Genomic DNA, 22,558 nt, shown 5'->3' with positions numbered 1-22,558 from the left:
GTGTAATAAGTATGTGTGAGTGGAGTCCAATGTATGAGAGTTAGTTCAAAAAAGGGTCAATGCAGGTAGCCATTTGATTAGCTATTTAGCAGCCTTGTTTAGCAGTCTTAAGGCTTGGAGTTGGAAGCTGTTCAGGGTCACGATGGTTCAGGAGCTGGTGCGTTGGTACCACTTGCCGTGCGGTAGCAGAGAGAACAGTCTATGGCTTGGGTGGCTGGAGTCTTTGAAAACAATTTTGGGCCTGGTATAGAGGTCCTGAATGGCAGGAAGCTCGTCCCCAGTGATTTTACCGGGCCGTACTCACCACCCTCTGCTTCCATAACAACCCGCGAAAAACGAAATGATGACTCATTCCTATTAATCTCATCACATTGTATGGCTGATGACACTGAGCATAAAGACAGACATGTAAATCACATCGCACCACTACTAAGCAGTTTGCTGACTCATATGTTTTGATACTGGTGCCACTGGTTATGTCATTTAATGAGGACAATCCAACTTAATGATATTTATAGTATTCTGTGTTCCATGCATTTCATTTGTGCCTTGGGGGAGGGTCTTTAAAAAATGTATTGCCTTTGAATGAGCGAATATGTAAGCAAAGGCTGCCTTATTTTAAACCTTGAAACACCTTCCTTAAAATGATGCACTGTATGATCGTAAATGACCTTGTCATATGTTCCTTTCAAAGTCTAAGGCCTATAGTTGGTAATAAATACAAAATTGTGAAAATGTTCTACTTTTCTGAAGGGACAACAACGGATGACTCATCTTTTGTAATGACTCACCAGCATGAAGATTAGAGCTTGTGGTTTCTGAGCCCGGTATTTTGGGATAAAACCTGTTTACTTTTTCCCTGTGTACGTATCATTTAGTTTGTGCTGGAATGCATTTTTTTGTTTGGGGCGTTTTAACTATTTTAAGTGTGTTTGTGCTAACTGCTGTGCTAATCATTGCAGCTGGATGCATTAAGGACTTGGTTAAATTTGCAGGAATTAAATGCAAGTTCTGTCTTTGGAATTATTTGGAAAGGATTGTTTCTCACAAGAGGTTCTATGACAGCAGATATCACCTCATCGCTCATTAGCTAAATATAAGGCTCTTCACCCGACCATAATCCCTTTGCCATCCAAATGAGCAGATAAGTGTTAGTTATGCGGCAAAGAGTTTATGAGCACATGTTTTGAATTATCCTGATCTTTACAAATCAGGAGAGCCTTAAGGGATAGACTCCATCTTGTCCCTCTGCATGAGATTCTGGAGTCTCTTGATGTTTTGACTATGCACAGGTTCCAGACCAAGAGAGATTATTCATGGTCACTTTCCAAATGTGTTTTCTTATTTTCTTATTAATCTGTGCCTCCGCACAGTATGCAAGGTTCAAGTATTTGATGCTATTAACAGCTGAATATACATGTGCATGTGAGCCGCAACTTCATTGGTAACACTTTAAATTAACGTGCCATCTTAAGAAGGGTTTGTGAAGTGGCACTTCAAGCCAGCAGATGTTTGAATCTTTTAGAATTTCTGCATTGGAGTTCGTTTTCATCTGCTATTGATTTAAATCCATCCCTCGGGGCCCAGAGAGCCTTATTTCGTCACTCGCTTGGGGAAAGAACGGTTAGATTTCTGCTGAAAATAGCATTTTCTGTTCTCGAATTCCACAGAGTAACTCACCGAGTGCTGCTTGCCTCAAAATAGATACCAGTACCTCAGCAACCAGATTGAATCGATGATATGCAAGACCCCAGGAAGGAAACCTTCTAAAGATTCTGTTTCAGAGTTATTGAACTCTTTTGACGTGTTTTGTGTTGATGTGGCAGTATGGCTCAGGAAGTCGGACTTGTGGTGACCGAAGACGTTTGCTGGATTAAATGCAGGGATCTTGTGCTTGAGTCCCTGTAAGGACATAAATTGCTTCAGCATGTAAATGATAAGCCTGCACAATAAGTCATCTCATATGGAACTTTGTTGGTCTGCACATATCCCTTAGGTCTTTCAAATAAAGCTCTTGGTCCTTTGATATGCTCTCATTCCCTCGTTCTTTTTTTCTCTCCTTTTATGACCAGGCTCTCCTCCCCTGAGTGGAACGGGTACGGTCACTGTCCTGGTAGATGACGTCAACGACAACGTCCCTGTCTTCACCTCGGCCACCTTCCACACCACCATCCCCGAGGACGCACCCACCGGCACCGACGTGCTCCTGGTCAACAGCTCAGACGCAGACGTTGGCCTCAACGGTGTCATAAGGTACTGCCCCCCACCCCATTCCATCCCTAGGGTCATAGGGTGGCTCCTCTACCCAAAGCCGAACATTTGACTCGGATCCCCCCCTCGCCCTGGTACCCCCAATGGGGAGGCGCAGGGGGGTACGTCAGTTTGCCCCACTTTCCCAAAACATCATAATGAGGATGTTAATTGGCTATGACAGAATTTGTATCAGGGGTTCCATGGGTTCTAGGCTTTAATGGAGAGCATAACCAGTGGCCATCAGTTTTTAGTTTCCATTCTCACAGCCCATTAACTTGGGCTTTTTTACTTCTGCTTCTGGACTGTTTGAACCACTTCTGGTTGTAGACAGCTTGGTTGTCTGTGGTCCCAATAAGTCTGTGTTCCATCTGTGTTCACACTTTATTCCATCATTTGTCCCCGTTTTATAGGAAGCGTTTTCAAAATATGTGCCCTTGTGAGCTTTTTGAATTAAAGCCTGTGTGAGAAGCAAAAAAACACAGGAGAAAATGGAATGAGATACAATATTAAGAAGAATACCTTAAGAATTGGGTAATGCTTTGCCAATAAATTATAGATGGTGCTTTCATCAAACAAAAACCACAGAAAATGTATTAAGTTATTTTATGTGTTTTTCTATGAAATTACTCTCTGCCTCTTTAAAGCTTAAAACAGTGCCCTCCATAGGATTATTTTGGCAATGCTGATCAAGATATTTTAATCTGGGCGTGTATAGGCAGTAGAAAGCTTACCAGTATGTGCTGCATATTATCACAATATCTAATGTAATGTATGTAGGTACCTGCTGTTCCTGGCAACAGTATAGTAACAGTATTAAGATTGTATTGACTAAAACTAATGTTCAAATATTGTCTCGAAGTAGTGTATAACGTATATACATATATGTATCATTGAAAATAAATTAAACATCTCATCTAAAACCATGCTGTACAAATCCTATAATAATGTGTGTTCCTAAAACGTGTCCTGTTCTATGTATCCCTACAGTTACAGTTTGACTGGAGGCAACGGTCAGTTCTCCATCAACCCAGCCACAGGCCAGATCATCACCAGCTCCCTACTGGACCGGGAGGCCAGAGCCAACTACCAGCTCCTAGTTGTGGCCACAGACGGAGGGCAGCCCCTGGGCATGTCCAGCTCCGCCACTGTGTCGGTGGTGGTGGCAGACATCAACGACAGCCCTCCCCACTTCCACCACCACCCCTACGTCACACATATCCCTGCATTCATCTCAGCAGGTGGGTTCAGATTTTATTAATGAATATTCATTTCAAATATTCATGTACTTACAGTATATGTCTGATGATATTATGCTTGTATAATATGTGATTATATAACTAAAGTATATACAGTATTTATTTTACCTCCTGTGAAATTATTACTTTTGCGGAAAATATTGATGATTAAGTATATATCTGCTGTAAAAGTTATTCTGAAGCATTTGGTCTCATTTTGTATTTTTCAGGCAACTTGGTATTCGCTGTGACAGTGACGGATGAGGACGCGGGACCCAATGCTCAGCTCCACTACTCTCTAACCGGCCGCAACTCTGACAAGTTCAAGATTGATCCCTTAAGAGGAGCCATCACAGCCAATGAGAGGTTGACAGGCAGCTCGGAGGTTACCCTCACTGTCCGAGTGAAAGACGGCGGAACCAATCCAAAAACAGACTCGACCACCGTGACCGTCCGGTTTGTAACTGGGGGAGACTTCCCTGTCATCAAGCTGAAGGATTCTACTTTCACATTTCCAGAGAGCCAACCCACAAACACGATCATTACCACAGTGACCGGGTCCTCAACACGTGGCGGGACCCTATCATACTACATCGCCAGTGGAAACCTGGATAATGCCTTTCACATCGACCAGTTGACTGGAGAGCTGTCAATCAAACATTCACTGGACTTTGAACACATTCAGAAATATGTGCTCTGGATTGAGGCCAGGGACCAAGGATTCCCCCCCTATTCCTCCTATGAGAAAGTGGAGATCACCGTGCTGGATGTAAACGACAACCACGCCGTATTTGACAGGGAACCATTCCATGCAGAGATACTGGAGAACCTGTCCCCTCAGCGGGTGCTCATGGTGTCTGCCGTGGATCAGGACAGTGGCCTCAACGGCCAGCTGGAATACGCCATTATCGACGGCAACAAGGAGAACAGCTTCAGCGTCAACCGGGCCACTGGGGAAATCCGAACGACCAGGCCTCTTGACAGGGAAAAAGTAGCTCAATATGCCCTTAAAGTGAAGGCCACCGACCGTGGCAACCCTCCCAAAAGCACGTCTGTTAAAGTCCTGATCAACGCGCTAGATGTGAATGATAACGCTCCCAGGTTCTCTAAGATCTTTAGTGCCACAGTGGCCGAAAACGCCCCAGTGGGATACACTGTCACCAGGGTTACAACCACAGACGAGGACGCAGGTGCTAATGCCATAAGCAAGTATTCAATCACAGACACAAGTCTACCGTTCACTATCAATCCAAGTACAGGAGACATAACAATCAGTAGACCTCTCAATAGAGAAGACACTGACCATTACATTGCCAAAGTCTCTGCCCATGATTCTGGCTGGACAGTTAGCACGGATGTCACAATATTTGTAACAGATGTCAATGATAATGCCCCCCGATTCAGTCGGCCATCTTACTATTTGGACTACCCTGAACTTACAGATGTGGGGTCACTTGTTACTCAGGTGTCTGCAGCAGACCCTGACGAGGGCTTCAATGGCAAAATATTCTATTTCATCAGGTCCCAGTCAGAATACTTCAGAATCAATTCAAGCTCTGGAGAAATCTTTATCAAGCAGCATTTAAAATATAAAAACTCAACTGGCAGCAACATAAACATAAATCGCCATAGTTTCATCGTTACTGCTTCAGACCGTGCGCCAAAGCCATTGATGAGTGAAACTACAGTCATTGTAAACATAGTAGATAGTAATGACAATCCACCCAAGTTTGAATCCTCTAGCTACTTTACACCTGTTACTAAAAGCGTCAAAGTTGGCACCAAACTTATCATGGTCATAGCTCTTGACAAGAAAGATTTTGGCCTCAACTCTGAGGTGGAGTACATAATATCAGGAGGGAACGGCTCTAGCAAGTTCAAACTGGATAAGCAGAGTGGATGGGTCACTGTCGCCGCCTCACTCACCTCAGATATGAACAAGGTGTTCCTCGTGGATATTACAGCCAGAGACAAAGGGAACCCCCCTCTGACTGCTAGAACCACTGTAAAAGTGTCAGTCACTGAGGAGAATCACCACACACCAGAGTTCTCCCAAAGCCAAGTCACAGCTACCATACCGGAGAGCCTTGCTGTGGGGACAGCCATCAGGACTCTCTCTGCCAGGGACAAGGACAAAGAGATGAACGGGCTCATCGCATACAACATCACTTCGGGCAATGACAAGGGCCTATTTGCCGTGAACAGTAAAACAGGAATCCTGTCTCTGGCAAATCATCTGGACTTTGAGGAAAGGCAAAGATATGAGCTCAGAGTGACAGCCACCGACGGGGGATGGATCGCAAAGACCAGCTACGTCATGGTTACAATCCATGTGACCGATGTGAACGATAACCCACCTATATTTGAACCTGATGAGTATTTCCCTGTGGTACAGGAGAACGTTCCCAGTGGCACCACAGTGGTGAAAATGAATGCCACAGACAGAGATTCTGGGCCCAATGCCGTCATGGCTTATGTGATCCAGTCTTCAGACAGTGACCTTTTTGTAATTGATCCAAACACAGGTGTAATCACCACCCAGGGTTTCCTGGATTATGAGGCCAAGCAGGTCTACCACTTAACAGTGAAGGCCTTCAATGTCCCAGACGAGGAGCGCTGCAGCTTCGCCAACGTCAACATTCAGCTCAAGGGGGCCAATGAATACGTCCCCCGCTTTGTCTCCAAGCAGTATTACTTTGAAGTCTCTGAAGCAGCTCCAAGAGGCACAGTGGTGGGAGAGGTGTTCGCCAGTGACCGCGACCAAGGACATGACGGAGTGGTTTACTACCTCATTTTTGGGAAGAGCAGAAGAAAGGGCTTCAGCATCAACAGGAAAACAGGCCAGATCTACGTCACAGGTCCCCTTGATCGTGAGAAAGAGGAGAAGATCTCCCTCAAAGTCCTGGCGAAGAACGCGGGAAGCATCCGTGGGGCGGATATCGACGAGGTCTTTGTGAACATCACGATCCTGGATGCCAATGATCCTCCTGTTTTCAGCCAGGAACTGTATGATGTTCAGATCAGTGAGGGTCTCTCCCCTGGTGGCTTGGTCACCTTCGTTAGTGCCCAAGACTCTGACTCTGTCCCAAGCTGGAGCAGATTCTCTTACTCCATAGCCTCAGATTTTAAGAAAAATGTCTTCAACATCAACCCCCAGACTGGACAAGTGTCTGTTGCAGCTGAGCTGGACAGAGAAACCACTCCTCTGTTCAGCCTGACTCTGCTAGCTGTGGACTCTGGCTCACCCTCGGCAACTGGAAGTGCAACCCTGATCGTGAATCTGGAAGACATTAATGATAACGGTCCTACTCTGATGACGGTGAATGCAGAGGTCATGGAGAACCAGCAAGCTGGGACAGACGTTGCAACTCTTACCTCAACCGACCCAGACCTTTCACCGAATCAAGGTCCGTTCTCATACAGTCTGCTCAGCGCTGGCTCAGCCGGCAACTACTTCAGCCTCAGCCCCGCTGGAGTGCTGACCACCAGTCGAGAGATCGACAGGGAGCAGCTCAGTGACTTTTACCTCTCGGTGGTGATCAAGGACTCCGGCGTCCCGCAGATGTCCTCCACCGGAACGGTCCACGTAAAAGTCAATGATCAGAATGATAACCCGTCAGAGCCGCGCTCAGTGGAGATCTATGTCCACTATTTCGGAAACATGTTCCCCGGAGGGTCCCTTGGGGTTGTGAAGCCCCAAGACCCAGACATCCAGGACAGCTTCCACTGCTCCTTGACCCCTCCTTCATCCAGTCTGTTCACCATCCCAATGGGCACCTGTGACCTCAACTCCAAGGCCCGCTCAACAGACGGAACATTCGAATTAGCTGTCCGGAGTAGTGATGGTGTCCATGGCTCTGTCAGCAGTAACGTCCGCGTCTTCTTCATGGGGTTCACCAACGCCACTGTGGACAACAGTATCCTGATTCGCCTCCATACCCAGGGGGTCACCACCTTCCTCACCAATCACTACCTCAGCTTTGTCCGCATCGCAAACTCGCAGCTGGCAGGGCTAGGCACTGGAGTACAGCTGTATGGTGCGTTTGAACTCAACAACCAGACTTTCCTGATGGCCGCCATAAAGCGCAGCCATGGACAGTATGTCAACCCCAGTGGAGTGGCCACCTTCTTTCAGAGCATCAAAGAAGTTCTGCACAGGCAGAGCGGGGTACAGGTAGACTCAGTGGATCATGACCCCTGCACACGTAACCCATGTCAGAACGGGGGCAGCTGCAAGAAGCGCCTTAGCGTTGGGCCAGATATGAAGACAGAGGAGAGTGTCCCGGTGATCCTTGTCACAAACCACCCCCTCCAGCCATACGCTTGCAGTTGTAGACCAGGGTATGCGGGGGCGCTGTGCGAGACGGATATAGACGAGTGCCTGCCGTCCCCGTGCCACAACAGTGGGACCTGCCACAACCTGGTGGGGGGATTCTCCTGCACCTGCCCCGAGGGATTCACGGGCATGGCCTGCGAGAGGGACGTAAACGAATGCCTCTCCAACCCCTGCAAGAACGGGGCGCTCTGCCAGAACTACCCCGGTGGCTTCAACTGCCTCTGCAAATCCGGCTTTGCAGGTACCGTACAACGCCTTAGGAGTCATTTGGATTTTATGAGCAACACAACCACAGATGTTCAGCTAGGCTCAAGTATACACACACTGCACATGAATCCTGCTTGTCCAAGTAAAATATTTGCCTCCAAACGATTGCAAGAGGTGTTGTAACCCTAGCATACAGGCCTGACTGCCAAACATTTTTGGGTTTTACGATTACTAGTTGGGGGGTATCAGCTTTGATGCATATCATCTTGTCATGTTTACTTTAATAAAAAGGATGATGCGAAATTGAACCCAGTAAGGGCCTTAGTCTCATATTCCTCTGCATGTCTTTCAGTACTGCATATTTGAGATGTTTAGGGTTCTGCCTATCTTTCGGTTGGTCAAGCATTTAGAGGTTTACTCTGCATTGAAGACTGCTCTCCCTAATTTAGAAAAGTGAACTAAATAGTACTAGCCACTGTGTAAATCACTCCCTCCCCTGCTTGAATGTAATGCTAAGTTGATGATATGATAAATAAAGTAATATTACTCTTAGTGAAGGGAGTGCACATGGAGAAGCAAAACGAGAACAGTAGTTTGAATCATGTCTGTTTGGTCAGCTGCTGGCTGTAGTTGCTGAAAGACATGTCCAATGATCAACAGCAGATGTTTTGCCTTTTTTTACTATGACCTTAACAAATGACCACAAACCTTTGCGTTTCATCAAGACAAATGGCCCTCTTGAAGAATTGCACATATTGACTTACAGTAGTTTGCATGCCCTCCCATTGAACTCCACACTTCCTGTTTTCCCTGCCTGGTTGTGGTGAAAGAATTGATCTCCTTTAAGCTGTTTGTCTCATGTTGCAGGAGTCAGTACCTAAAAATACATGACGCTGCAGGTCATGGTCAGTCTCGCCCCCTGCATACCTTGTTCTGTCTGTGTCTCTGAATACTTTTTCTCCTTAAGTCATCATATTTTCATCATGTCTCTTGGCCTCAGAGATCCAATAAAGAGGCTAGAGTTGTGAAATCTATATATAATCTCCCAATTGATTACTTTTTCACTCATGTAAAGTTTCAAATAGATTCTCCTAAGTTTACAATAGCATAGACCCCCTGTGATTTTAAGTTTCCCCTCACATTTTCCTTTGTCATCCCCACCTCGTTTATTTGAATTTGTGTTGTTTTGTGAACCCAGGCGAAACGTGTGATTCCATCATCAATCACTGTGAGTGTAACCCATGTTTTAATGGCGGCTCCTGCCAGAACAGAGTGGATGGATATTACTGTCATTGTCCATTTGGTGAGTATTAACCTAGGGGCAACCGCTAAAACTATCTGGATTGGCAAAAATGCCTGTTGCTATCCCCATTGTCATTCATTGTATATCTCCATGTCACATTTATTCACATGTTGTTTAACTGTTTCTCTCGTCTTAGCATGATTAGGGTTAGCCTATGATGGCAGATGGCAACAGATTCCCAGCTATGTGCTGATTTAGTAGATGCAGTATGGTGAATTATTCATGACTTCCCTGTTTGATTTGTATTCATTCCTTTCGTCCTCAGGGGTCTTTGGAAAACACTGTGAACTCAACAGCTACGGCTTTGAGGAGCTGTCCTACATGGAGTTCCCTAGCCTGGATCCCAACAATAACTACATCTACATCAAGTTTGCCACACTGAAGAGCAACGCTCTCCTCATGTACAACCATGACAACCAGACGGGAGACAAGGCGGAATTCTTGGCTCTGGAGATCTTTGAGGGACAGATGCGCTTCTCGTTTAACTTGGGTAGCGGGACCTATAAACTAATGACCATGATAAAGGTTGCAGATGGACAGTTCCACACAGTTATTGCAAGGAGAGCTGGAATGGTGAGAGGCATTTCTGTGTTATATATGGCTTTACCAAGCTGTCTTTATTTGTTTTCCTCCATAAACGGTTGGAAAATATATTTTATTGTACGTTTTAATGGTTTGATGGGACCTTAATTGCAAAAATGTAGAGGGAAAATCCTAAAGGCACCAGATGTACATAGAAGATTAGTTTATGATTCAATAGCAGTTATGACCTCCTGGGTTTTTATAGTCGAGAGCAGCGTCCACATTTGGCCTCATCGTCTTTTTTTGCACCATAAGATGATAATTAAACTTCCCACACAGTGGTAGTTCTGTATAGGGTTTTCAGAGTTTGTAATTATATTTGATTGCTTGTTGTGATTTACAATATGACCTCCAAAGTAGCGTCAGACACTGAAATTCCTTGTATTTGACTCTAGTAATTTCTCTGCCAGTTTTTTAATGGCGGGGAGAAAAAAGTCAGCAGCCTGTCCAAAGTTTTATAATGTAAGTCTCCTGCTGGACATCAGATCTGTCATTTCTCACCCTGCACTGGGATTTCATAGGAAACTGGTAAAATCGTTAAATTGTCAGCTTTGAGATGTGCAGAGTGACAGAATGGAAAGGTACACAACATGCATTGAGAAATGCGATGCTGCCCTTACTGCACTGCAAATATTATGTGTAGGTAGAGGAATTACCATGTTGAGGCTCTTAGCCGAGCTAGAAGAATGGAAACAGAGCCGGCGTGTGTCGTGCCTGAAGTGCCAAGTCCCTGAGGCGGTGTAAAGCGAACCTGATCAGTGTGTTTGGAGAAGGTGATGTGGGTCATTGAGGTTGTCCCGTGAAGGCCTTTTTTTCAGCTCCTCCACCTTTTTGGATACTGAGCAGATGAAAACCAGACACCATTCATAGTAATGTATGACGCACCGAGAGTCAAGGACACTGTTGTTTATATGAGAAGCATATTTTAGATCACCTTACTGAAACCGGCACCCCAACAAGCATTTTTTTCAATCGTTTATACTCTGTTATTATAGCTTTATTATTACAGCAATGGTAATGAGTATAATTTGACCACTAAGTTAAGAACACTAATGTAGTAATACAGTCCTGTCTCAATTTAACTGCAACAGTTGTGGTCTCATTCTTCTCAAGGCTATGTTTGCCTTATTTCTGTTTGTCTTGTCATGAATGAGAGTGGTTTCAGGCCTCACATAAATAATTTACAACTGGTTTACACCCTTTAGCATCTCCATTCTGTTGTTTTCATCCTCAGCAAGTGTTGAACTTGACCGTCGCACACAAATAATCCAACAATAGTGTGTTCCTGTGGACAATAGCATGTTTCTGTAGTGTTCAACAGCAGCCATCTTTCTGGATTTGTCATCTAGAAGGTTGGTCATGAGAAAATGATGCTGTCCAGTGACATCACTGATTTCATTTACCCTGTTTCGTTTACCTTGTTCCAAGTTAACCAAACAGAAACAAAGCTCCTGTTTTTTTTTTTCAAAGGGTGTTTCCTTGAGAAAAACCCTTCGCCAGTCGTGTGAGACACTTGACAGTGTGTGTACGCTGCGGTTTGGCTGCAGGGACTTTGATCTGAGAGAAAGGCATTAATAAAATGCCCATCTGGCTCTGACGTGTAGGCCTAGCCCTTCAACAATAGCGACAAAGCCCAGAGACAAATGACTCTTGTTTCCCTTGTTGCTTTTTTTTGCTTCGTAAAACATTTCTGTGTTAGCAATTACCTCAGAAGGCCGAGAAGGGGAGGGGTCACGCTCTCCGCCATCTCTTGGATGATTTGTGCTCACGCTCCAAGCAGGCCGCTCCATGTTTACCCAAGATCCTGGTGTAGGTGGAGCATGCTGTCATGGTTTTTCAACACGTTCACGCACTTTCCATTTCTCTTGCCACCTCTTTTTTTCACATCAGTCAAGCTTCAGAGACCACATAGGGAAAGGGAAAGTAGAACAATTATTACCGTTGGCTAAGGGTGAAAGTCATATCTTAGAGAATCTCAGATTAATATTTAGGCCTACTGTATCTCCCATCTTCATAATGATGGTTTCAAATACAGTATATGCTATCAAACAACATTGATTGTGATGTACAAAATCAGTCATGTCGTTGAATTTACTGTTATCTGTAAACTGGTGTACTCATCTGACTAAGATATGACGGTCTGAGCTGGTACAACTATCAGGGAGGCACAACGTGTGTGGTGATTTGTTGTGTGCTACTATATGTACTGTACAGTCCAAGGAGAGTAACGTGTGTGTCTCTGCTCCCCTCGTCATGCAGGCTGCGTCCCTGACAGTCGACCTGTGTGGAGATGATCAGGAGCCAGGCTACTGTGCTGTGAGCAACGTGGCTGTGCATACTGACTGGTAAGAACACATAAAGTAGTGATTAGCACACAGTCCACCCTGGCAGAGTACACACAGAAGAGAATTTGGGTATAGGGGGAAGTATTTCTTTCCATAGTATGCTGTATCTATAGTAATGAGCGAGAAAAAAACGAATTCCATTTGAAGCTGTTTACTTTCAGAGTGGCTTACCACCTTCAATGTATACAAATATCATCATTGGTCACTATCTAAACAATGCAGCAATATCTCATATCTCTGCAAAGAATGGAACAATCTGTGGGCACATCCATCACCTTGACTGTTCTCAATGAATACTTGCATATTCACCTAGCCTAGTGTAAATCCTAGTGTTTGTAAACACATACATGGACATCACATGTATCGTTTAGCATTGTGAGAGGCCCAGAGTGAAAAGCCGTCTGGACCCATGGGGGGGGGGGGGGGGGGGGGGGGACTGTGTGCGAGGCTCTGAGCGAGCGATCTGGCAGATGAGGAATGGTCCGGGAGGGTCCAGTTTATTTTGCGGCGGGTCCGAGGCCCCGTGGGGCCATGTCATTGTGAGAGGTGCTGACCTCCAGCGGCTTCTCCTTCTCCTCGCAGGATCCTGGACGTTGGGCCCAACAGGCTTTCGGTGGGAGGCGTCAGGTCAATAGAGCCCGTCCTTCACCGCCGCGGCCAGGTTGCCACCCACGACTTTGTGGGCTGCATCATGGAGTTTGCCGTCAACGGCCGCCCACTGGAGCCCAGTCAGGCCCTGGTATCTCATGACATCCTTGACAGGTCTGGTTCCCTCCCTCTTTCTCTTCTTATTTTCTGTCTTTCCCTACACCCCCTCCATCCCTCTCAATCCCCCTAAAACCCCAAACTCTCCCAGCAGGATATCTGGTCATTCTCTGAAGCTCTCAACCCTCAGGAACAGCTGAAGAGACATCTTTGATATAAATAGCAGATGTACAGTTGTTTGGAATAGTAATCGTAGAATGGAAATTCTTTTAGTTGGTTGTGAATAGTGGCGAGGACAGATCTTTTAATATGCTAATTCCATGGATCTTTTATGTTTTTTGTATTGCGGGAATCTCATCTGCCGTTTCCTATTGAGGGCCGGCTGTCCACCAGGGGGGCTGACTTGTGTGTGCCTGTCTGACTGTCTATTTGTCTGTAGATGTCCCAGACTGGAGGGAGCCTGCACAGCCAACCCCTGCAGACACGGGGGCACCTGTATTGACTACTGGTCCTGGCAGCAGTGCAAATGCATGGAGGGCTTCACCGGCAAGTACTGCGAGAAATGTAAGAATCATTTGGAGGGGAATTTTGTCATACACTTCTTCTGAATTTGACCATCACTCAGAAGGCAGATGGTATCATTTCCTTTGACTTACCCAGAATTGTGCTTTTCATTCTTTCATAGACATCACGGCCGACACGGCTCTCTCACTGGACGGGACTGGACGCCTTGACTACGCCATGCGCCAGAGCCCCAAACGGGACATCCTGCTGCGCCAGAGCCTCATGGGCTTGACCTCTGACCTCTCTGGGCCCAGCAGCCTCAAGGTTAAGTTCCGAACCCGCAGCAAGAGTGGCACCCTGCTCCACGTCCAGGAGAGCAGCAACTACACCACCATCAAGGTAAAGGAAGTCTCCACAGAGCGAAACCCTATCGGGTAACAAGCCACACATAGTACAAATACTGTATGCATGCAGAGATTCGCTTCTAGTGTTAATGTGTTTTGTCTGTTTGCTGTTCCCAAACCATTCTGAGGTTTCTATACTTAGATTTGTCCCGCACACACGTTCGTTTGTGTCTGTTTCTCCATCTGCCACTCGGTCCCCACTTAAACATGTTGCACATATGCACAATCCTCCCTTTTAACCCCCACCCCCTGAGTCAAAGCTATAAGGGGATCTGTGCCTTTATCACCTCCTCTCATTACCCTTACATATACGCTCCTTCATTCTGCTGATATAGAGTTCAAGGCTTGGACTGATCCGGGGCAGCTGTCCGAGGGCCCAAGCTCTCATTCATCCTTTTCCATTTTCCCCCAGTCCGCTTCCTTTCCTCTAGGACACACCGGGTCTCTCTGGTTGTGTTTTCCGGTGCAGTGCCCCCAGAATTCCCCCTACCATTACTACTGTACGGCCCAAAGAACAATATTGAATGTACTGCTTGACCACCACACCCCCCAAAAACATATATATGCATAGGGTATAAATAACGTGATGTAAAAGAGATAACTTCAATTGGTTCTCCAGATCTCGTTTCCTGTGTTTTTGGCTCGTGTGATTTTTTTTTTCTTCTCCCATTTCCAGATTTCGTCGTGGGCCTTTAAAATCAATTCTTCCTGAAGCTACATACCATTGCTGATGTTTTGTTTCTTTGAAGGGGAGGCAGAAGAGATTACTTTTCCACTTTAGGCTGAAATATATGAGATTACCATATACAATGCCTAGCACACTGTCATTTTGATTAATTACTTCCATATGATTAACTCTTTTGCGCATGGATATAGTTTATGCATATTGAAGGTAATACTATGAAAGGTCCTGCATACCTAACATGATCATAATAATAGCTGTTTTACTGGTATTTGGCATATGCAACCTTTACCTCTGCACTGCAACAGTCGTCGTTGTAAAGGGAAAATGTGTTTTCAATCAACTTAACTGGTCTAATAACGGTACTTTAAATAAATAGATTATTAGTATTACAAAACAAGAACAGCTCTCCAACTGAAACAAAAAATCAACAACATCTCTGAGTTGAGAATGATCAGAGCATATAATCATATCATCATGCTTATCACATTTCTCCACTCTTTCCTTCTCAACAAACATGTACAGTACAGTGTCAGTCTGTCTGCCAGCCTGCATTCCTGTCTGTCTGTGTCCATCCGTCTGTCCACGTCTGCCTATCTGTCCATCCATCTAACTCTGTCTCTTCCCTCCCAGCTGAAGAACGGCAATGTCCACTACATATCTGATGCGGGTGTGGGGGGTAAGGTGGAGAGGACCCTGGGAGAGATGGTCCTATCAGACGGCCAGTGGCACGTCCTGCAGGTCTTCAAGAACGGCTCTGCCACCTCCCTCCACGTGGACGGGGCACTCCTCAAGCTCATCCAGCACCCCACACAGGACTTCGGGGGTCTCAACGTCCTGACCATGTCCCTCGGTGGAGTCCCCTCCGGGCCCACGCAGCAGAAAATTGCATCAGGTGAGGTGGTTGGGTGTGAAGTTGCTGTTATTGAATGGTAGATACCTTTAGCAATTAATATAAGGTCTTCTGTTGAGTCAGACCATATTAGGTGATGTTGCAGTCCTGCTCTCTAGAGCTAGTGTAAATTGTGTTTTTATTTGACACTGGACAAATTGTAGAAGAGTTAATGTTGCTCTATTTTACAAATCATTTCTAGACCATAGCTAATATGAAGGTAGTTTGATTAGGTGGGGAGCCCTGCCTTTGATGCTTTCATGTTTTCATCTTATTGCCATGGAATCTTGTCTTGGATTAGATCTAAATCAGATCAGATGTCTTCATATCAGATGTCACATATCAAATGTTTTCGGACTTGAAAATAGTTTGGATAGGGTGAACGAGAGGGCTTCCAGAGGGAAGGGATACACCACTGTACATTTCAGACTTTTAATGGAAAGAAAATGACTTAATACTATGGACTAACATGGTAAAAAAAAGCAATTTTAACGATTTGTTGGCCTCTTTCACACAATAAGGTATGGATATACTTCAAAATAAACGTGCATGCCTATGGCAGGCTGTCTTGCCTAGCACGAAGGTTATCTGGTCCCGGTTTCTTGGGGCCACACCTACACCAAATAGGAACTGACCCTTGCTTAATATGCATGTAGAAGCATTTGTGGTCTGGTGTGCATTCAACTAGTAAGGATCTAATGAATAGAACAAAATGGTATAAATTCAATAAACATGTGTTTACATCTGTGAGGGAACTTTGTGAAGCAAAATGAAAGCGAAGGTTTGAATTAGTCACCAAAACATTTCTTCCAGATGGATGTCTTGAAGCGATACGAGGTCTGAAGATTGTCTGGCATCCACCTCCAAAGTTTTTGAAAATAATTACATTGGCTTCTCTGAGTTGCCAACAATTTATTTACGCGTTTGAGAATGTGATTTGTCGAGGTGTTTTCCATGAGGACATTTCATTGAGATTTTGGCCGATGCTTAACCAATTTGCCGTCTAAACAAAATTCCTCTAGTTCTGATTATAGCTTTCAGTTCCTGTTATTTACAAGTTGGCGATCCCAGCCACTTGGCACATTCTGAAAAGCGCTCAAATTTAATTCGGAAATTATCACTGTGTTGTCTTAATAGCCGTCCAGGAGTGCTTCCTGTTATTTGAACACCTCTTCCTCTCCCTATTCTTCCCACAGGCTTTGACGGCTGCCTGGCCTATGTGAAGTACAATGGGGAAAATCTTCCCTTCAGCGGAGATCACAGCACTGTCACCATCTCCAAGACCAGCCCAGCCGTCAAGATCGGCTGCAGAGGGCCCAACCTGTGTGAGAGCAGCCCATGTTGGGACGGCCTGATGTGCGTCAACCAGTGGTACACCTACCAGTGCCTCCCGCCCGGCGAATGCGCCTCGAACCCCTGCCAGAACCGAGGGAGCTGTGTCCCTGGCCCCCACTCTAGTTACACCTGCGTCTGCTCTGAATTCTACACTGGCAAGACCTGCGAGACCCTGGTGGCGTGCCTGGGGGTTCAATGCCCTCAGGGCACACTCTGCAAGACAGCCAACAACGGCGGCTTCATCTGCAGCCCGAGCCCCACGGCCAAGGAGCTGACCTTGCCCATCTGGGCGGTACCGGCCATTGTGGGCAGCTGTGCCACAGCCCTGGCCCTGGTGGTGCTCAGTCTGATCCTCTGCAACCACTGCAAGGGCCGCAACAAGACCAACGTGCCAAAGGAGGAGAAGCAGCCCAAGGAGAAGAAGAAGAAGAAGAAGAAGAAGAAGAAAGGGAGCGAGAACGTGGCGTTTGACGATCCAGATAACATCCCGCCGTACGGCGACGACATGACGGTGAGGAAACAGCCTGAGGGGAACCCCAAGCCAGACATCATCGAGAGGGAGAACCCCTACCTGATCTACGACGAGACAGACATCCCCCACAACAACGAGACCATCCCCAGCGCCCCGTGTGCCCCCTGCCAGATGCCTGAGGCAGATATTGAGCACTATGACATAGACAACGCCAGCAGCATCGCCCCGTCCGACGCCGACATCATCCAGCATTACAAGCAGTTCCGCAGCCACACGCCCAAGTTCTCCATCCAGAGACACAGCCCTCTGGGCTTCGCCAGACAGTCTCCCCTACCCTTGGGGGCCACCAGCTACACCTACCAGCCCCAGTACAGCCAGGCCCTGAGGTCCACCCCTCTCAGCCACTCAGCCTGCCCCACACCCAACCCCCTCTCCAGGCACAGCCCGGCCCCCTTCACCAAGCCCTCGTCCTTCTACCGCAACACCCCCACTAGGGAGCTGAACCTGGCCCGCCGGGATGGAAGCCCCCTGGACCTGCACCACAACGAGATGGGCCAGCCAGGCGCCATGTTCAACTACGCCACCCGGCTGGGCCGCCGCAGCAAGAGCCCCCAGACCATGGCGGGCCACGGCTCCCGGCCGAGCAGCCGGCTCAAGCAGCCCATTGAGCAGATCCCTCTGGAGACGGGACCCCCTGTGGGGCTGTCCATCGAGGAGGTGGAGCGGCTCAACACACCGCGGCCCCGCAACCCCAGCATCTGCAGCGCCGACCACGGCCGCTCCTCATCCGAGGAGGACTGTCGGAGGCCCATGTCGCGGGTCCGCAACCCGGCCGACGGCATCCCCGCCCCCCCGGAGTCATCATCTGAGAGTGACTCGCACGACTCCTTCACCTGCTCAGAGATGGAGTACGACCGGGAGAAGCCCGTGGCCTACAGCTCCAGGGTTCCCAAGCTGTCGCAGGTCAACGAGTCGGACGCCGACGACGAGGACTACGGCGGGCGGCTCAAGCAAAGGCGTTACTCTAGCCGGTGGGCCGAGGGCGGGCCCGCTGCACAGGCGCCGATGACGGACCATTACACTTTGCCCCACAAACTGGGCCAGCAAGCCGGGGGCTTCAACTGGGACAACCTGTTGAACTGGGGCCCCGGCTTCGGCCATTACGTGGATGTGTTCAAGGACCTGGCCCTGCTGCCGGAGAACGCAGCTGCAAAAGAGATGGACATTGAGATGAACAGTGGGGACGGGTCAGTGACCATTCTGAATGAAGGGGAGGCTGAGCAATATGTATGAGACTATTTATTACAATCCCGTACAATATGGTATGTTCTCTGAAAGACAAACTTAAGACAATGTATATAAGAAGCAGAGAACATTGGACTAGCAGTCTCCATTCATGTCTTTGTGCAGTAAGGCAGAAAGGGACACCTGTAATATTACTTCGGACGGAGTTAAACCCTCTTGGAAGAGTTTACCAGTCCTTTCCAGACCTCATACTGTAACTGTACAATCATTCATCTCTTTAAGGCGTCATTATGCGAAATACATTAACACCAAATGGTTGGAACAAAGAGCCTGTGTCTGAATTCAATTTAGGAACTGCAAAGCTCCATTTTATCTTAATCAAAATGTAGCTGGTCTGTATTACCAATAATGCCACTCCTTTGCAAAACTTCTGTTACATTCACTTGTGAGAGATAAGAGGAGCGATAACGTTGAAACACTTTGCAGGAGAAATTCCAAAGGCCATAGCACTAGAAACCCCAGCCTGTCTTTTTTTTGTCCGGATTCTCATTTTTAAAAGGAAGCATGTGTGTTTTGATCCCACTGCACCTGTAAGCGTCAAGATACAGCCCTCGGTGCGAAAATGAGCACACCACTTTGTTCGCACGGTAACCGAGGCCTGCCAATGTTATGACACGAGCACGGTAACCACTTTCTCTGGCTGTATGTGCTCACAGATGACTGGCTAAGCACTCCAAGAGCTAGGATTAATCAAGTCCCTGCCTTACCGACATTTGAGGATGGAGAATGTTGGTTCTGTTGGCGGGGGGTGGGAAGGGAAGGTTCTGAGGTGAATAGTCTGGGTCACAATCCTCCGAGCTGGAGTGTTATTCGACCAGCCAAAAGGTTTGGGCAAGGCTAGCTGATCCATCCCGTCTTGCCGTGAACCCCTCCCTACTAAGACTATGAACTTGTGTACATTTTTTTTTTAGTCATGGGAAATCATGGAAGTTATAGTTGTCAGTGTTTGTGTCCCTTCTTTTTAAATGTATGGTTTCTACTTTTTGTACTGTTTTATTAACTTAAATGACTTAAGCAGTGTTTTATGGATATTTTCACATGCCCAAGCGTATGTTCTTACTTTCAGGGAAAGTAAGATCGAAGACTTATTTTTTACATTTGTTACGTATGTAACATCAATATTTTCCACTTTTGATAAAACTATAACATGCTTTGTAAATGTAAAAAGCCAATAACAGAATAAAAAGTATTTATTTAAAGGTCTCTTTCAATACAAAGTGAGCACACCGTGCGGTAAGCAATCTCACTGCAATCCTATGGGGGCTGTCTGAAAATAAGGCAAACTTAAAATAGGAACCTTTTGAGCTTGTATAGTAGCTCAATAATGTGGGTGGTAAGGTATTTTATACCCTAAGGACTCTAAGCCTGTTGTGGGCCGAGTTTAAATAAAGCTTGGGCTGAATTGAACAAAACATTTCAAAAGGCCATTGAGTACCTAAATGAAACTGAGCCACGGTGCTGGCAGCCAAGCACAACATCCAGCGGACTTTGCGACGCAGGGCCCTGTATTGCTTTCAACAATTATTTACATCTGGCTTATTCAGCAGAACAATTTTTTCGTAGCCTGGTGATCCGGTATACAACATGCTTATCTTCTCTGTCATCGAGAAAGAGAGAGAGGCCATGAACCAAGCGAGGAGTGACAACCCAAATCTGGTGGATTACTGTGGGCTCCTGGAGAGGTTCTGTCCGGCCGAGACCAATGTTGACGAAGCCTGCTTGGGAATGCTGTACCATGCTGATGCTGAAATAATAATAACACTCATAATGATAATGACAGTAAGTGAAAAAGAACCTTGAGTAAATACAAGAGAAGATGAATTAAAATGAACCTCACAGCATCTCTCTCTCTTTACTGTTTGTGAGATTGGCATGGCAGGGTATCAAAATGAATAGTCGAGTCAATGATTGCATAGCAATGCACTCCAACTATATGTGAATTAGAAAGGGAGACAAACCCCTATAGGTGAGAGGGAAACAGGGCTGCATAAAGGGAGTATTGTCCTACAAAATAAAACTAGAGAAATGGGTAGACACTGTAAACTTGTCGTAGAAGGATTTGTTGTAGTTGAAAAGTTGCCAAAATTGTGTTGTTGAATCGTCTTATCGTAATAATTGCCATTAGCTGGTTATGAAATGGAATTGCTACAGTGTATACTGTATATTTCTGAGGAACATAACATAGAACACTGGGTAAACACAGTTAATGTTATTCAATGGAGTCAAATGGACAAACACTCGTAGGGCTTTATTCAATCCGTATTGCAGAAGTTCAGCGTTACAGCGTGATTGAAAATTAGGGGTCTATCCAACCCTTAACGCTGACGTGTTACAGATTTCGTGATAGAAATGTGAAGGCCATTTCCGATTGAGATGACAACTGCAGCATTTACTGTGAATGCCGTCTCCGCGGGAACATTGGCTTTACATTTCAATTGGGCTTTATGGCTGAATTTCCTCTAAGGTTTGAATAGGCAATGTTCCCGCGTTAGCGGAGACCGCGTTCACAGTAAGCGCTATATATGTCGGCTCAATCTGAAATGACCTTTACATTTCTAACGCGCAATCCGTAACGCTTCAGAGATACAGATTTAATAGAGCCTCTAGTCAAGCACAACTTCACATGATTACATTTGTTAGTTTAGCAGTGCAGGGTGGCTAAGTTATCAACACTCGCCACATGAAGTTATCAACGTGTCAAGTTAAAATTGGAAGAAATTGTTTTCTAAGCGAGTGATAATGACGGAGATGCCAACAAGGCGTTCTTAATGTTCTGTGTCTCCCCGTGCCAAAACCTTTTTGTCTTGACTGAAGGCGCGAAAGGAGCTAGAGGCAATTTCCCATGCAGCTTAGTGGTGAGCGAAACCATTTTAAAGTCCACAAGTGTCATCGAATAAAACTGCCATTAAAATGCTTCACTATTTTAAAATCCACAAGTGTCATCGAATGAAACTGCCATTAAAATGGTTTTGATCTACTCTGTTTACTTTGACTTGTCCTCAATGTTTATAAGAGGATGTGGTGTGGCAATATTATTGACTTTCTTACATCATCCAGTTCGTTCAAAATCCTCCCAGAGCTTGTTTATAAAGATTGATTATTCCTAAGACTCCAGCGTCATGAGGCATGATGAAACTATAACAGCTTTCCTTAGGCTTAAATGATGTGGCTTTTAATTAAAAGCATTGTCAGAGGAACATAAGCCTTATTCACTAACAAGACTCAGAGTTGTTGGCTGATCCTAAAATGTATTCTGGGAAGTGGCCTGCCTAACTTGCATGTAGTTAATGCGCAAGAGGATAATCTACTGACTGGAACATCATACGAAGAGTTTAGTTCCAAAACGCTATATCCATTCACTTTTCACATTCGTTTTTTTATTATCAGAAATGATTGCTTATGGGTACCTGTTTTGTTTGTGAAATATATTTCTGTTCTCAGATTTTTAATTCATAGATTTTAAATGTGTATTAAAATGGATTTTGTTGCAAAACGCTATATGCTGTATACATTGTTTAGCTGGAATAGAATGTCTGTTTCCTGTATACTTTACATACATAACTCATATTACTGTATTGATTCATTTAAATAAATTATTTTGTTAAAATATTGACGTCACAAATGTATCATTTGTACAGTTCTTTGTTAAAAATGTTACTATTTGTCTGACTATGTCAAACCTATCAGTGCTACATTTTTCTCTGAGAGTGAGGCGTGTATATATAGCGTTTTGCAACAAAACATTGATTATTTATCTCTCTCAAATTGAATGATCTAGTGATAGGTTTCAAACAAACACACGTCTGTCATTGAACAACGCCATGCCATGATTAGAACGTGAGAAGGTTATTTAAACAATAAAAGCTCATTTACCAACATTTCTGAAAATGGATACATAGCTTTTTGCAATTAAACTCTTCATTAATGACTAGCTTTTTGAGGCAGGTGTTCATTTATGCTTACAGAATCTTAAGGCCTTGATGGATACATGGAGGACA

The 22,558-nt window shown here is 45.6% G+C and overlaps 1 protein-coding gene across 2 annotated transcripts in view; it reads left to right on the top strand.

Annotated features, from left to right (window-relative positions):
* LOC129827924 (protocadherin Fat 4-like) overlaps positions 1-22,169 on the top strand; it is a 93,814-nt gene extending 71,645 nt beyond the window's left edge. Inside the window, exons 7-17 of one of the 2 annotated variants that reach the window (XM_055889213.1) lie at positions 2,073-2,253; positions 3,241-3,491; positions 3,719-8,065; positions 9,230-9,334; positions 9,600-9,907; positions 12,176-12,261; positions 12,844-13,023; positions 13,406-13,530; positions 13,652-13,869; positions 15,190-15,451; positions 16,645-22,169. In XM_055889213.1, coding sequence (XP_055745188.1) covers positions 2,073-2,253; positions 3,241-3,491; positions 3,719-8,065; positions 9,230-9,334; positions 9,600-9,907; positions 12,176-12,261; positions 12,844-13,023; positions 13,406-13,530; positions 13,652-13,869; positions 15,190-15,451; positions 16,645-18,548 — 7,967 coding nt within the window. In that variant the 3' untranslated portion in view covers positions 18,549-22,169. The remainder of the gene's footprint in view (positions 1-2,072; positions 2,254-3,240; positions 3,492-3,718; positions 8,066-9,229; positions 9,335-9,599; positions 9,908-12,175; positions 12,262-12,843; positions 13,024-13,405; positions 13,531-13,651; positions 13,870-15,189; positions 15,452-16,644) is intronic. The other variant, XM_055889214.1, reaches the window with a different exon arrangement.
* Positions 22,170-22,558: the final 389 nt, after the last annotated feature.

Source organism: Salvelinus fontinalis, chromosome 29 (assembly GCF_029448725.1).
Source record: "Salvelinus fontinalis isolate EN_2023a chromosome 29, ASM2944872v1, whole genome shotgun sequence".
Lineage (NCBI taxonomy): Eukaryota > Metazoa > Chordata > Actinopteri > Salmoniformes > Salmonidae > Salvelinus > Salvelinus fontinalis.
The sequence above is the reverse complement of the archived record's forward strand: the minus strand, read 5'-3'. Positions and strand labels throughout refer to the sequence as shown.